Source organism: Astyanax mexicanus, chromosome 9 (genome assembly GCF_023375975.1).
Source record: "Astyanax mexicanus isolate ESR-SI-001 chromosome 9, AstMex3_surface, whole genome shotgun sequence".
Lineage (NCBI taxonomy): Eukaryota > Metazoa > Chordata > Actinopteri > Characiformes > Acestrorhamphidae > Astyanax > Astyanax mexicanus.
Window position 1 is genome coordinate 14700331 of NC_064416.1, and position 13256 is coordinate 14713586.

At 34.6% G+C, this 13256-nt stretch overlaps 2 protein-coding genes across 2 annotated transcripts; one reads left to right on the plus strand and one right to left on the minus strand.

Moving 5' to 3' along the window:
• Positions 1-502: 502 nt before the first annotated feature.
• odf3b (outer dense fiber of sperm tails 3B) lies at positions 503-4825 on the plus strand. Its single transcript, XM_007244087.4, has 7 exons — positions 503-584; positions 2548-2660; positions 2752-2955; positions 3663-3764; positions 3847-3968; positions 4061-4201; positions 4686-4825. Exons 2-7 carry the CDS (start codon positions 2549-2551, stop codon positions 4773-4775), a joined length of 771 nt encoding a protein of 256 aa, XP_007244149.3. The 5' UTR covers positions 503-584; position 2548; the 3' UTR covers positions 4776-4825.
• Positions 4826-5366: 541 nt separating this feature from the next.
• trim35-30 (tripartite motif containing 35-30) lies at positions 5367-11425 on the minus strand. Its single transcript, XM_007244093.4, has 6 exons — positions 10610-11425; positions 7987-8082; positions 7643-7873; positions 7516-7538; positions 7310-7428; positions 5367-6145 (listed from the first exon to the last, which is right to left on the minus strand). Exons 1-6 carry the CDS (start codon positions 11012-11014, stop codon positions 5601-5603), a joined length of 1419 nt encoding a protein of 472 aa, XP_007244155.2. The 5' UTR covers positions 11015-11425; the 3' UTR covers positions 5367-5600.
• Between the last annotated feature and the right edge of the window lie 1831 nt (positions 11426-13256).

Genomic DNA, 13256 nt, shown 5'->3' on the forward strand with positions numbered 1-13256 from the left:
TCTCATTTTGTCTCCACATCTAAATTGGGTACATTTTAAGCTGTCTACCCTGTTGTGGTAAAATATCATGGTCAATAAAATAACTGTTAAAAGATCACCATGAATCATTTTTCCAAGTGCCAATTTGTGGTGGTCAGATTCATGCAAGCAAAATTAAAAGGTGTTTGATCTAGAAAATATGATTTCTGTAGTCTGTAGTCTGAAGTATTAAAATATGATAAATATCCCAAAGTAAAAAAATATATGTTTGGAGGTTTTGAGGGCCAAAAGGCACAGTATTCTGATAACGACCCACATATATTATCTCTGGGTGTTCTGTTTTTTTTTTCACATGAAAGTAGGATATGTATCTATTTCTTGTGCATAATACCAATGTGACTAATGTTGAGAGAATGACAGTGTTTCTGCAGGACACTGATTATTTCTTCAGTGGACACTTGGCAGTGTAGCACTATTGCTATGGTGATTAGTTGTCATAGTGAGAGAGAATAATACAAATAAACAATCACAGCTGAGCAGTGGATCTCCTGCACGTGCTTCGTCTGGAGGGCCGTGAGTTGAGTATCCTTATCTGCAAGCTTCAGGTGTGAGATTTGCTGTTTTTGCCTTAATTATACTTCTTATTGTTTGGGTGACATATTTTAATTAGTGGAGACTCAGCTGGTAGAAAGTGATCAGGATCAGGAAATTACTAGATTAGTTGTTAGTGTTGCTAGTTGAACATGATGATTTTTTTGAGTGAATGATGAAAGTTTTGAGTGAATAGTACTAAAATATTCACTTGGTTTGATTAGCTAATATTGCTGATTAAAGCTTTGACCACAGCTACAGACTAATTTGTGTATTTCTTTTATTTTTTTAAATTCATGCTCACATATAGCTACATATGACATTACACTGCTGAAGTTCCACTGCTAAACAGCTAGCTTTTTCAAAGAGAAAGATACAAATGATTAGGTATAATGTGTAAGTGTAAAAGACAAGGACACTAAAATCTATTGAATAGAAATCTGGATTTATTCAAAGAAAATTAACTCTCATGATTAATTATTGACAGAAATGCACAACAATACAAAAACTATAGGCCTACACAGAGCTATTGTACTCAGCTCAGCTTTCTATATGACACAACCTCAACAATCATAGCTACTAATACAATTAGACAGCTAGCTATAGGACTAATCTCTACTTCAATTTGGAACCACAAATGACTTGTATTTGTTCCATGTTGTATGTTTTCCATTCTGTATGTGTGTATATGCCAGAAAATATTTAAAACATTTGTCCAAATCTTCAATACCCTGATAGACAAATGTGCCTTCAGATCATGCTGGAAATAGTGTATTTATGCATGCACAACTTGTTTTCTCTTACCAAACTCAGGATTTTTTAAGTGCCGGCTTTAGAGTTGGGCAGTGTCAAATATTAAGCTATTTAACAGCAGGTGCAGTCTATTTTTTAATAGTTTACATTCTCCCACTTAAAAAAATCAGACATGTACATACTATTGTCACGTCTACTGGATAAATACAGTATATCTCTCACCTAATGCTTTTAGATGATAGATAGATAGATAGATAGATAGATAGATAGATAGATAGATAGATAGATAGATAGATAGATAGATAGATAGATAGATAGATAGATAGATAGATAGATACTTTATTTATCCCGAAGGAAATTTAGGCATCCAGCAGCAACAACACAATATAATAAGAAACATATTCAAACATAAATTAAAACACAGAAGAATAGAATAAAATATAAGGCTATAAAAAACGTACTATACAAGGTAAGATATATCTGTAAACGGAGTAGTGCAGTAGATGTTGCTAATGGTCATTAAATAATTAAATAATTAACAGAGCAAAGTGCAAAGTGCAATGACACTGATTATAAAAGTGACTGATGTGACAGAGAAATATAATATAAATATGCATCTGTAACAAATATAGTTCTAAAAAGAGAATGTGAATATGTGAATACCCAATCATGAGTAAAGTGTACTTTTATGTTGCTCTCTGCCAATTTGTTGTGTTTTGTTTGCAACAACTATAATTTAAATATTCAACTTTGTTGTCAAAATATACCTTCTTAGAAACCAACCTGCATATTGTTCATTACTTTTATATTCTAAGCACATTCAGCTCAAAACCACACAGTAGAGTTTAACACGTAATGTTGTATTTTAGCTTTCTTAACCAAAATGATAATCTGAGCTAAAGCCAAGGTGCTAATACCTACCAAATGGTGCTTTTTAAACAACCTTGCGCTATATAGCTAATTAGCTATCACACACTTCTTATGCTTCATTTGTTTTTAAATCTTTCACTTACTTGTAGGCTTGTGAACATCTTAAAAATCTGTCTATTAAAGGGCTAGGTGTAGGCATGTAGGAAATTAGTGTTTCCTCACAGCTCTGTAAGACATTTCTAGAAGAAAAAAAATCTATCAATTGTCTTATAGTACAGTTTATTTAATTATATGACAAATGTTTTAAAAGAAACAATGAATATGACTTCTTCTCAATTTCTCCTGTTAAACAAGTATGCCAGAAGAGGAAGTATGGGTAGGTTCCTGGAGGCCCCATAGGCCAAGAGGTCCTATTGCTGCCCTGTACAGAAGCCCAGGGCCTAAATATGGCCTCCCAGCGGTCACAGGTGAAAAACAGATCATCAAACATCCTGTACTTTCTGGTATCCTTTATCATTAAAAAAAAAACTGTTCTATGCATTTGTATTTTTCCCTCAGGAATAAATGATCATGACCCACGGAAGAGGAAAGCTCCGGCATTTAGTTTTGGCACACGGCATAAGCAGTTCAGCTTGAGCTGCTCACCAGGACCGGGCCACCTTGTTCCCTCTAATATTACCAAAGTTGGACGAGATGGAACCCCAGCTTATTCACTGTACAGCCGACCCAGAGACCCTAAGCCTTTTCAGACTCCTGGGCCAGGTAGAAAGAAAACAGTGTGATTATATATATATAACCTCTGGAAAAAAATAAATGACCAGTTTTTGAATGAGTTTCTCTGATTTAGAGCATTTATTTGCAGAAAATGAGAAATGGACAAAATGCAGAGCTTTCAGACCACAAATAATGCAAAAAAACAAGTTCATATTCATAAAGTGTTAAGAGTTCAGAAATGTGGTTATTTGGTGGGATAATCCTGTTTTTTTAATCACAGTTTCTCTTGGCATCTTGGCATGTTCTCCTCCACCAGTCTTACACCATGCTTTTAGATCATTTTATGCCACTCCTGGTGAAAAAATTCAAGCAGTACAGCTTGGTTTGATGGCTTGTAATCATCCATCTTCCTCTTGATTATATTATATTATATTATATTAGATTATATTTTCAAGTTTGTAAAATCAAAGAAACTAATAATTTTTAAGGTGGTCTAATTTTTTTTCCAGAGCTGTATACACACACACACACACACACACACACACACATATATATATATATATATATATATATATATATATATATATATATAGCTGTTTCTGCATGCTGCTGCCATCTCAAGATCTTGTGTGTGTGTATGTGTTTTAAATATATATATTAAAAAAAAAATCTTTTCTCTAGGAAAATATTTTTTTTGTATTTGCCTATACCTATGCATAATCATACATATCACATTGTTTTGTCATGCTATGCAGGGAAATATTCTCCTGAAATCTCAGGGAAGACAGCTTTTTACTCTGCCCCTGCGTACTCACTATCAGGGAGAAGCAATGGGTATCGCAGGGACCAGTCACCAGGTAATCACTACACCTCAGAACACTGACTTAGTATAACTGTATTTACTGTATTGTGTGCTCTGATTCTATTGCTTGGTTTTAGGCCCTGCTGCATACATGCTCCCTAACGTGATGGGCTCAAACACTGTGAGTAAAAGATCTGCCCCAAATTTCTCCTTCTCGGGCCGTTTAAAAGTAGGCAGCTTCCATGAGGATCTGCAAAAGGTAATCAGCATGTCAGAAATACTACAGCAGAAATGTAGGTCTTCTAAAATGTTTTTTGTATTATAATTAATGATTTTCTGTGGCTCTCTTAGACTCCGGCTCCAGGGACATACAGCGTTGTGGATCCAAACATTTACACTCCCAGGTCTCCTCACTATAGCATGACTGGCCGCAACATGATGCCTGGAGACACTACCAAGAAACCAGGACCTGGAACTTATTGTCCAGAACAGGTAAAGCTCAGTCTTTCACAATCACTCTCTGTCTTTCCCTTTCTCTCTCTCATTAAAAAATACAGAACTGATTTAGCTGATTACAGAACATTTTTATGTTCTGTTATTAAAAAAAAAGTTATTATCTATTAAAAAATATCTTTACATATTGTTTAAACAAGTTTAGCTGCAGAGTTGGAAGAACATTTTACTAAGCTAAGTTGATTTAACTAAGAAAATGCTCTATTCAGTAACTATATCATTTTAAGTTGGCCTTTCTTTTTTACATTTTTACAATGTATAATTAATATAGATTTTATTTATCTCATCTCTTAGCTTATGTTGCCCATAATGGGACACTCTAGCATTAAAATAAATAAACAAATAATAAGGTAAAATGTAACCAGAGTGTATATAATACAATAATGTACATACACCTGTATAAAATGGAATATATATGTAATACATAACTATGTATAACCAGTCTTTTTTTCTATCTCTACAGGTGACTTTTACACGACTCAAAGCTCCCAGCTTCTCCTTTGGCATCCGTCACTCTGAGTACACTGCACCACCAATCATTGATGATTGTTAATTATTAAACTCAGTATTTTCCCCATAATAAACGCTCTGTTGTGCAGCGGATACATTAAGCCTTTTGTTAAACCAAGAAAAGAAGTACAGTGCAAGTCTTTTAATGCTGAAACTGAGCCAGAAGACTAGTGCAGAGAGTGAGTTTATGGCAAGTGTGCCCAAAAAATTAAAATTAAAATGGTATCTGTTATTTAAACTTACCAGTTGATTATTATTTCTAGTTGTAGTCAAATATTCTCCAGATTCTCAGGTTTAGATTTCCCTCTTAAGATGAAGACCATGTCTGAAAATGGTCTTAGCTCAGCAATTTTTTATTGTTGTACCAAAGTTTAACTATCTGTTTTAATTGTTGCACTGCTGAAATGTCATATACAACTTTTTCACTCCATTTTTATGGAACATTACAGAACGTTTTGTCTTGTAACTGATTTGATTTGATGAATTGTGTTCATATATACAAGAGACATACTGTCAATTCTTATTTTGGTTTATTTTAATATTTTTAACAGTGTGCCACTTTTATATATAATACATACATTAATTAAACAATAATATACTTACTTTAAATTAATCCACAAAGCATGGCATGATCTATAATGATATATTTTTTAAATTGCTCAAAAGTCACAGCAGCAATAGGCAGTTTATTTTTCTCTGTTTAACACATTTCAGAAGTATGTGCTTTTTTGTTGTTTTCACATTTTACACTTTTATAACCACATTTTTTTGGATTTTTCTAACCATGAACTTTTACTTAATTGATTTAAACCAACAAACAAGAGCTGAATTTACGACCATTTTAATAATAGTGATGATAAAAAAAACTCTAACTGGGCATATGAATCTTCACAGAGGACTGTCCTGGTAATATTCTTAGAGGATGTAATTTACAGTGGCTATAAAAGTAAGGGAAAACTCTTTCATGGAAAGCTTGTTTGAAAACGTGCAGACAGGTGTTGCGGCCTGAATCGGTGAAGGTCAGCCTGCCCTTGTCTAAGTCCAGCTGAACTCTGATCCTCTGGACTTTCTCACCAACCCGCATCACGCTCAGGTTCTCTGGGGAGTATCCTTTCCCGTACTTGCCGTTGGAAAACCCGACGTACCACAAGCCGGAGCGTGAGAGGTTCTCCCTGTGCATGTGCACAGACTCTGTGATCACTCCCACAGCCCAGGACGTGTTCTCTCCAACCTCCACCTCCCAGCTGTGTGTGCCTGAGATGTAGCCTACAGAGCCCAGGGCCATCGCAAAGCCTGCAAACCTCTCTGGGTTAGCTGGAAGATCCTGAGGAAGACCTTTGTAGGCCATAGTGAGAAGATCGTCAGACACTACGAGGTCAGCATGGGCAGTATTGGGGTCTAGAACCACAGGAGCTAGGAGGACAGAGTGAGAGAGAGAGGTGAACCTGGAACCTGGAGAGGCTTAGTAAAGTTTAATAACACATGTCCATTGATTTTTCCTATGGATAGATTGTTTTTTTACTGGCTACCAAAAATTAAACCGGCTCTGCATACTTAAATTTATATACATTCATTTACATGCACACAAACGATTCATGGTTCTTGGGGTAAAATGAGTTCTAAAAGAACATTAAGTTTAAGTCTACATGAAGACTCAACATATTTAAACTGAAATAAAATGTGTGCTTAATTTATATGAGACATGTTACATGATATGATTACAAATATACTGCCTTATTCCTGAGACATTATATTATAAAGTTTTGGTATATTTTTAAACAAAGGTACATGAATGGCAAATCACTAAAAGCCAAAATATCTACAACAATACAATAACCTCTGACATTTTGAGGAAATTATCAATATTTCACAATTAGTAACTTTACCTAAAAATGTTAAAGGTGCAGGTTGGTTCACTGGACATTTTGGACATCCAAAATATCCAAAATCTCAGTGACAGTATTTAAACAGATAAAGTAGCTAAAAATTCAAGCAGTTGATCCATGATCATCCATCTTCCTCTTGATTATCATTTTTAATTTGGTAAAATCAAATAAACTTAATTTTTAACTGGTCTCTTATTTTTTTCCAGAGCTGTATGTCCATTTCCTTTTCTACTTAAAGTTTATTAAAAATACACAATATGAGTATTTTGGTCTGGTGCCTGTAGAGAAGTATCACCTGTAGAATAGGACTCTCTAGAGCAGATAAAAATGAATCTGCTAGCACCATGCCTAATTGCAGGGGTAAAGAAAGGTATAAAACCCCTAACACTGAGTTGTGGAGCAGTGGAAGTGTGCTCTCTGGAATGATAGTGCTCCATCCAATACTTTTGGGATGAGTTGGGGATGAAGTGGTTTGGTGATCATCCAACATCCTGACCTTACTAATGTTCTCTCTGCTAAATGTATTCAATTCCTCACAGCAATGCTTGAAAATCGAATAGAAACCTTTTCCAGCACTGAAGAGTCACTTACTTTTAAACTCTGTTTAAAACCCTTGGTTTCAGAAGAAACAATGAATGAGTGGATGTTTCAGTTTAGTGTGTCTCACAGGGGCATTTTGCTGAGAACTTACTGTATTGTATTGAACCGTGCAGCTTTTCTGATACTTGAAAGCCCAGGTTGCTCAGGTGCTTTGCCACATTGATCAGCACTCCTGAGAATGTCTCTGGACTGTCCAGCTTGGCTTGGGTTCTAAAAGCACATTGAATACAGAACAACAGAAATTAAAACAGAAAAACAGAAGAAGCAGAAAGATTGTATGATCTGTGTTTCATTCACCTTTCAACTGAAGCTTTGTAGTTCTGCAAATACAAGAGAAGAACAAAGCAGAATAAGAACAATTCTTTAATTTCTTTATTTCTATATAAGCTGGGCATTAATTAGTGCTGCAAATGTTTTTTTTTACCAGCAGAAACTGCAGATCCTCTGCTGCCATTTCCTTTTCAATGACTTTGATTGTGTCCAAGATTTGAGATATCTGTGTCTGAATCTTCTCAATGTTCTTCTTTACAGTTTGACTCCTCTGCTCCTCTTCTTTCCTCAGTGCAGCTATCCTGGACGCCTCTTCATCCCAAAGAAAGTGGTGAAGCTTCTCAAACTCCCTTTTAATCAGAGCCTCTGTATGCTGAGCCTGTTTCTAGAGAGAGAAAACAGAAGCCACTTCTGTTGAGATGCAATCATATATTACATGCAGTGAAACTGATAATGTCACAAACCGCAAATGTCTTAGGGAAACTACTAATGCCTTACCTTAATGTACTCTGCCATTTTTTCATAGGGTTGTTTGGAGTCCTCATAGATTTTCAGCTTCTCATTTAGGGGTTTTATTTTCTTCTGCAGCTCCTGCTGTACAGCAAGAAACAAGGGAATGTCACTTATGGTGAAACACCTCAATGCTAAAATCATTACAGTCAGATTACAAATAATTGGACAGTGATCATTTTCACAAATGTAGGCCTGTTACAATGATTATGTTATTGGCTTATTGTACAATATAACCTCAATTATTTTTGCTAAACTCAATGTGCTGGTAAGTGTTTTGTTTTATTTTATTTATTTTTTATTTAGAATATATAATTATTTTAATATTCCAATTCCAATGTCCAAATATTTCAGTCAGATAATCAATCAACCTTTATTTTGACTCGGGAGTACACTGAGGGTGACCGTCATTTACAATGCAGCCGAGTATTTACAATAGAAAAGGGATTGAAAACATTAGATAAGAACTAAAACAAAAATAAAAAGAAATATTAAATAATAATAATAAATCACAAAAAACACACTTTAAAAAAATACATTTAATATAGATGAATTAAACAAAAAACGACAAAAAAGTAAAGATTTCATCAAGTTTAAAATAATAAAAAATAAAGAGAAAAATAATAAAATAATAGTAAAAGTAAATGATAAAATGAAATGATGAGAGTGATAAGAAATGGTCAAATGAATAATAATGAACTAAGATCATAAGAATCTAAAAAAATTATTAATAAAAAATAAATAAATAAAAAGTAAGAACAATAAAAATAATAAGAGAACAGATAAACGTTGTTTTAAATAACTAAATTCATTGCTTTTTACAAGAAAAAAAATGTAAATGCATTATTATGCATACTATCAGTGAGATAAAATGTAAATGTAAAATGTAAGAACATTCTGTAACTGAATGTTCTTTTAATCAGACAGGTTGTAGCATCATGTGTGTGATTTAATCTACTTTGGGCACAATGATAATTCTTTAAAATACATTGTTAAGCCCTGGTCTGCATTTTCTTTCACCGCATATTTCTTTTACTGCATATTTCTTTATTTAAACCCCAAACAGATAAAAATACAAAAATTGTGTTACCCTCCAAACTCTTACAGACTTGACTAGATAGACTGACTCTCATTCCTTTTTTATCTGTTCTTCTTCTTCTGTTCTTGTTTCCTTTTGGTACTATCTATTGTTTGTTTTTCAGGAATACCATCTCATCTACCATCATGCTGGCTTCTGTGAGCTATACAAAGTGTCGAAAGAAAGATGACAAATTGGTCAAATACCTGCAGATCTGTACCCTGCAAGGCTCATTAATTTTATGCTGTCATAGAGAGCCTGCATTCTGTGCCCTTGATAACCAGATAGAAAGGCTATGGGCTTGGGAGGACTTGTTAGACAGGATGCTCCTGTGTTTGGACTTCAACCTTTTGTTCTCTGGGTGATCCATCAACTGAACAATGACCCAAACTCAGCTCAACTTTCAACAAGGGTCATGAAGTGGACAACAATGACAGTAAAGTGACAGAGAACAGCAGCATTAAAGACATGTTTTGTGGAAGGGAGCGGTGAGGTGGAGTCAGATGATAATGAGGATAACTGTAGTGTACTACTGTTATATGTAAACAAACCTGTGAATACCATTAGGGAAGTTGCTCTGTTATATTTGTATTGTTTATTCGCCACTATTCCTAAAATAGAAAAAGTATTAATTACATAAAAAAAGATATGTTTCATATTTCCTGATTTAACCCTTCGATCTAATTTGGCCCACTTTTTAGTACCTCCAGAGAAATACAGAAATACAGAAAGCCTAGTCGTAGACTATGTTTTCCTTTTAATCTAAAATCAAATCTCCAATTAAAATTTTGTTTAGTCCACGACTAAGTCCAAGTCTTAATTCCTGTCTGGAAAACTGCCCCAATACATTCAAACATTTTTGCGGACACCATTCCTAATAAATGCAATCAGCTTTTTTAAATTGCGCACTTTGCCGACACAGATGAACAAATGCATAGCTTGTCTAGTCCTAGTCCTAGTCTAGTACTGACAATAGAATAAGGAGCAAATAAACATGACCATATCAGCACCATGCCTATTCCCAGGTGTAGGCTAGAGAGGGGATAAAGCCTCCCAAAATTAAGCTGTGGAGCTGTGGATCTGTTCCTTGGAATGATGGTACGCTATTCAATAGTTTTGGGAAGTGTTACAGGGTTAGGGATGCTCTAAAACTCTTGTCACTGAATGAAATCAAATCCTGTGAGCAATACTCTAAAATCTAGTAGAATGTCTTTTCTGGAAAGCAGAGACATTTATGCCAACAAAAGCAGTATAAACTCTTTTATAATACTGTCAATTTCAGAAAAAAATATGTAAATTAGCATATGTCCCAGTACTTTTGTCCATATGAGTGTAACTTCCTATTCATTATTTACTCTGAAAATTAATGTAAAATGAGAGAGTGAAGAACTGATTAACTTAAGTACCTCATGCTTAAAACCATGCAACCTAAGTTTTACAGTGGACGTTTTCAGTACTTAAGAAATTAAACAGATATAACTGATATAACTACACTCCTACAACCTCTCCTATGCCAAACACCAACCCTCATACCTTCAGGTGTTCAGAGGCGTCCTGTATGGAGCAGAAAGAGTGCTTGATATGCAGGCTGGAGTCCTTGCATCTAGTGCAGATGGGCCTTTGTTCCTTATGGCAGAATATAGTAAGAGGTTCCTGGTGTAAACTGCAGAACCCCTCCATCTCCACAGAGAACCTGCGGTTCTTCTCCTTCAACACGGCCTCACACATGTTCCTCAGCACAATGTTGGTGGGGGGCTCGGAGTTGGAGGAGACGGTTCTGCAGATGGGACACTCCAGAGCTCCTCGCTGGTCCCAGAATTTGCGGACACAGCCCTTACACATGCTGTGTGAACAGGCCAGGAGGATGGGGTCCCTGAAGATTTCACAGCATAAAGGACAGGAGAAGTCCTCCTCAGTTAGAGAAGGTCTGGAAGCCATGTCTTCTTCACCTGCAGCCACTCAAACATCTGTAAGATACGAGCTCAGAGGACCTTGTACTTATATACATGGCTCCTCTGCTGCTGGCCTGTAAGATTCAAGCAAAATGCAATGTAATGGGGCGGAGCAACCGTGGGACTTTCTCTTTATTTCTATTTCTATTTCTCTCTCTCTCTCTCTCTCTCTCTCTCACACACACACACACACACAAACAAATCTTGGGTTCAATGGGTTTCTAACTTTCCAAGAACACATACCTCAAATTAGACCTGTTTAACAATGACTCAATAAATAAAATATGCTTTGAAAGTTTTTAATTCAGATTGTACTACCCACATGTGGTTTAATCTTTCAACAGTTGTAACATTACCACTTTTAACAATAAAATATATCTCACATTTAAGAAATAAACTACTACCGGTATTTTAACATCCCTTAAATAAGATAAACACTCAGTGTTGACTGTTTTAGGTAAACACAGCTCCTCTATCAGCAGATGTGAAAGCTGCAGGTGCTTGTCTAATGACACAGAATGTAGAAAATGTTGACCGGTTACATATTTTAGAGCTGCAAAGGGAGATAAATGGTTGAGATAACATGATAAATGTACCTTTCCAATAACTATAATTCATTTTCAGACACACGCAGAACTTTTGGCCCTTTAAGAGTTCGTGAGAAAATGAAGGGTGAAGGTGAATCTGTTAAATCAGGGATATACATTGCAACACAGAGATTTAATGTCTAAAATACAATACTTCTTCTATATACGCTCGACATGATATGATAAGTATCACAGTGCCAAAACAAAACAAGTCCATTAATCTGATTTAAATCAGTTTTCAAAAAGATCCAATTTTTAAAAAAACTTTTCTTCAAATCAGTTTTTAAAAAGATTTTAATAATTTTGAAACTTATTTGAACTACTGCTTAAAAAGATTCAGATCTTTAAAATAAACTGATTCGAACAAATATTTAAAATGATTTAAATCATTTTGAAAACTTAATAAAATTACATCTCCACCAAAAATGTTTAATTATTTTGAAAACTGATTTGAACTACTGTTTACAAAACCTTGGCTAAGTGGATAATTACTATTGTTAATTTTTACTATAGTTTTATTAGCTTCATTCACCCCCTTTCACTGTTGTCTCACTCGCGGCCTTCTTCTAGCGGTTCACAGTCATTTTTTAATGTTTAATAATTCGGCTATATTGATCATTTGTTTGCAGTCCTCCTTGTTGCATTTAAACTGATTCAAATTGCCTGCATAAGGAATTTATTTTTTCTAAAAATAATGAATTTGAATTACTTTTTAAACAGAATCGAATCGTTTTAAAAGCTAGTTCAAACTACTGTTTGAAAAACTTTGGATCTTTTTGCAAACTGATTCGAACTACTGTTTAAAGAGATTCATTTTTGTTTTTTTTGGAAAACCAAATAGAATCTTTTTGAAAACTGTTTTAAACTACTGTTTAAAAACATTCAAATCTTTTAGAAAATTAATTTGACCCACTGTTTCAAAAGATTTCATCTTTTTGAAAATTGATTCGAACAAATGTTTTAAATAATTCAAACCTTTTTGAAAACCGAACAGAATCTTTTGGAAAACTGATACAAACTACGGTTTTAAAAGATTCACATTTTTTTAAACAACAGAATCTTTTTGAAAACTAATTTAAACTATTATTTACTATTTATAGGTATCTTTTTGAGTAAAATGAACATTGTTGTTTAATTCTATAACCTACGGACAACATTTTTCCCAAATTCCAAATAGAAATATTGCCACTTAGTGCATTTATTTGTAGAAAATGAGAAATTGCTGAAAAAAACAAAAAGACACAAAGCTTTCAGACCTAAAATAACGCAAAAAAACAAGCTCATGAGTTCTGAAATCAATATTTCTTGGAATAACCCTTTTTTTAATCATTTTTTTATGCTGGTTGGCATTTTCTCCTCCAACAGTCTTACACACTGCTTTTGGATAACTTTATGGCACTTCTGGTGAAAAATTCAAGCAGTTCAGCTTGGTTTGAAGGCTTGTGACCATCCACCTTCCTCTTGATTATATTCCAAAAGTTTTGAACTGGGTAAAAAAAAAAAAACTTATCATTATTGTGTGGTCTCTTATTTTTTCCAGAGCTGTATACAGTATATATATAATAGTCTTGCTATACATATAAAGAAGGCAGCAGAGGGCGCTCTCTCGGAGGAGCGCTACTTCCGCTCGCTCCCGTGGGC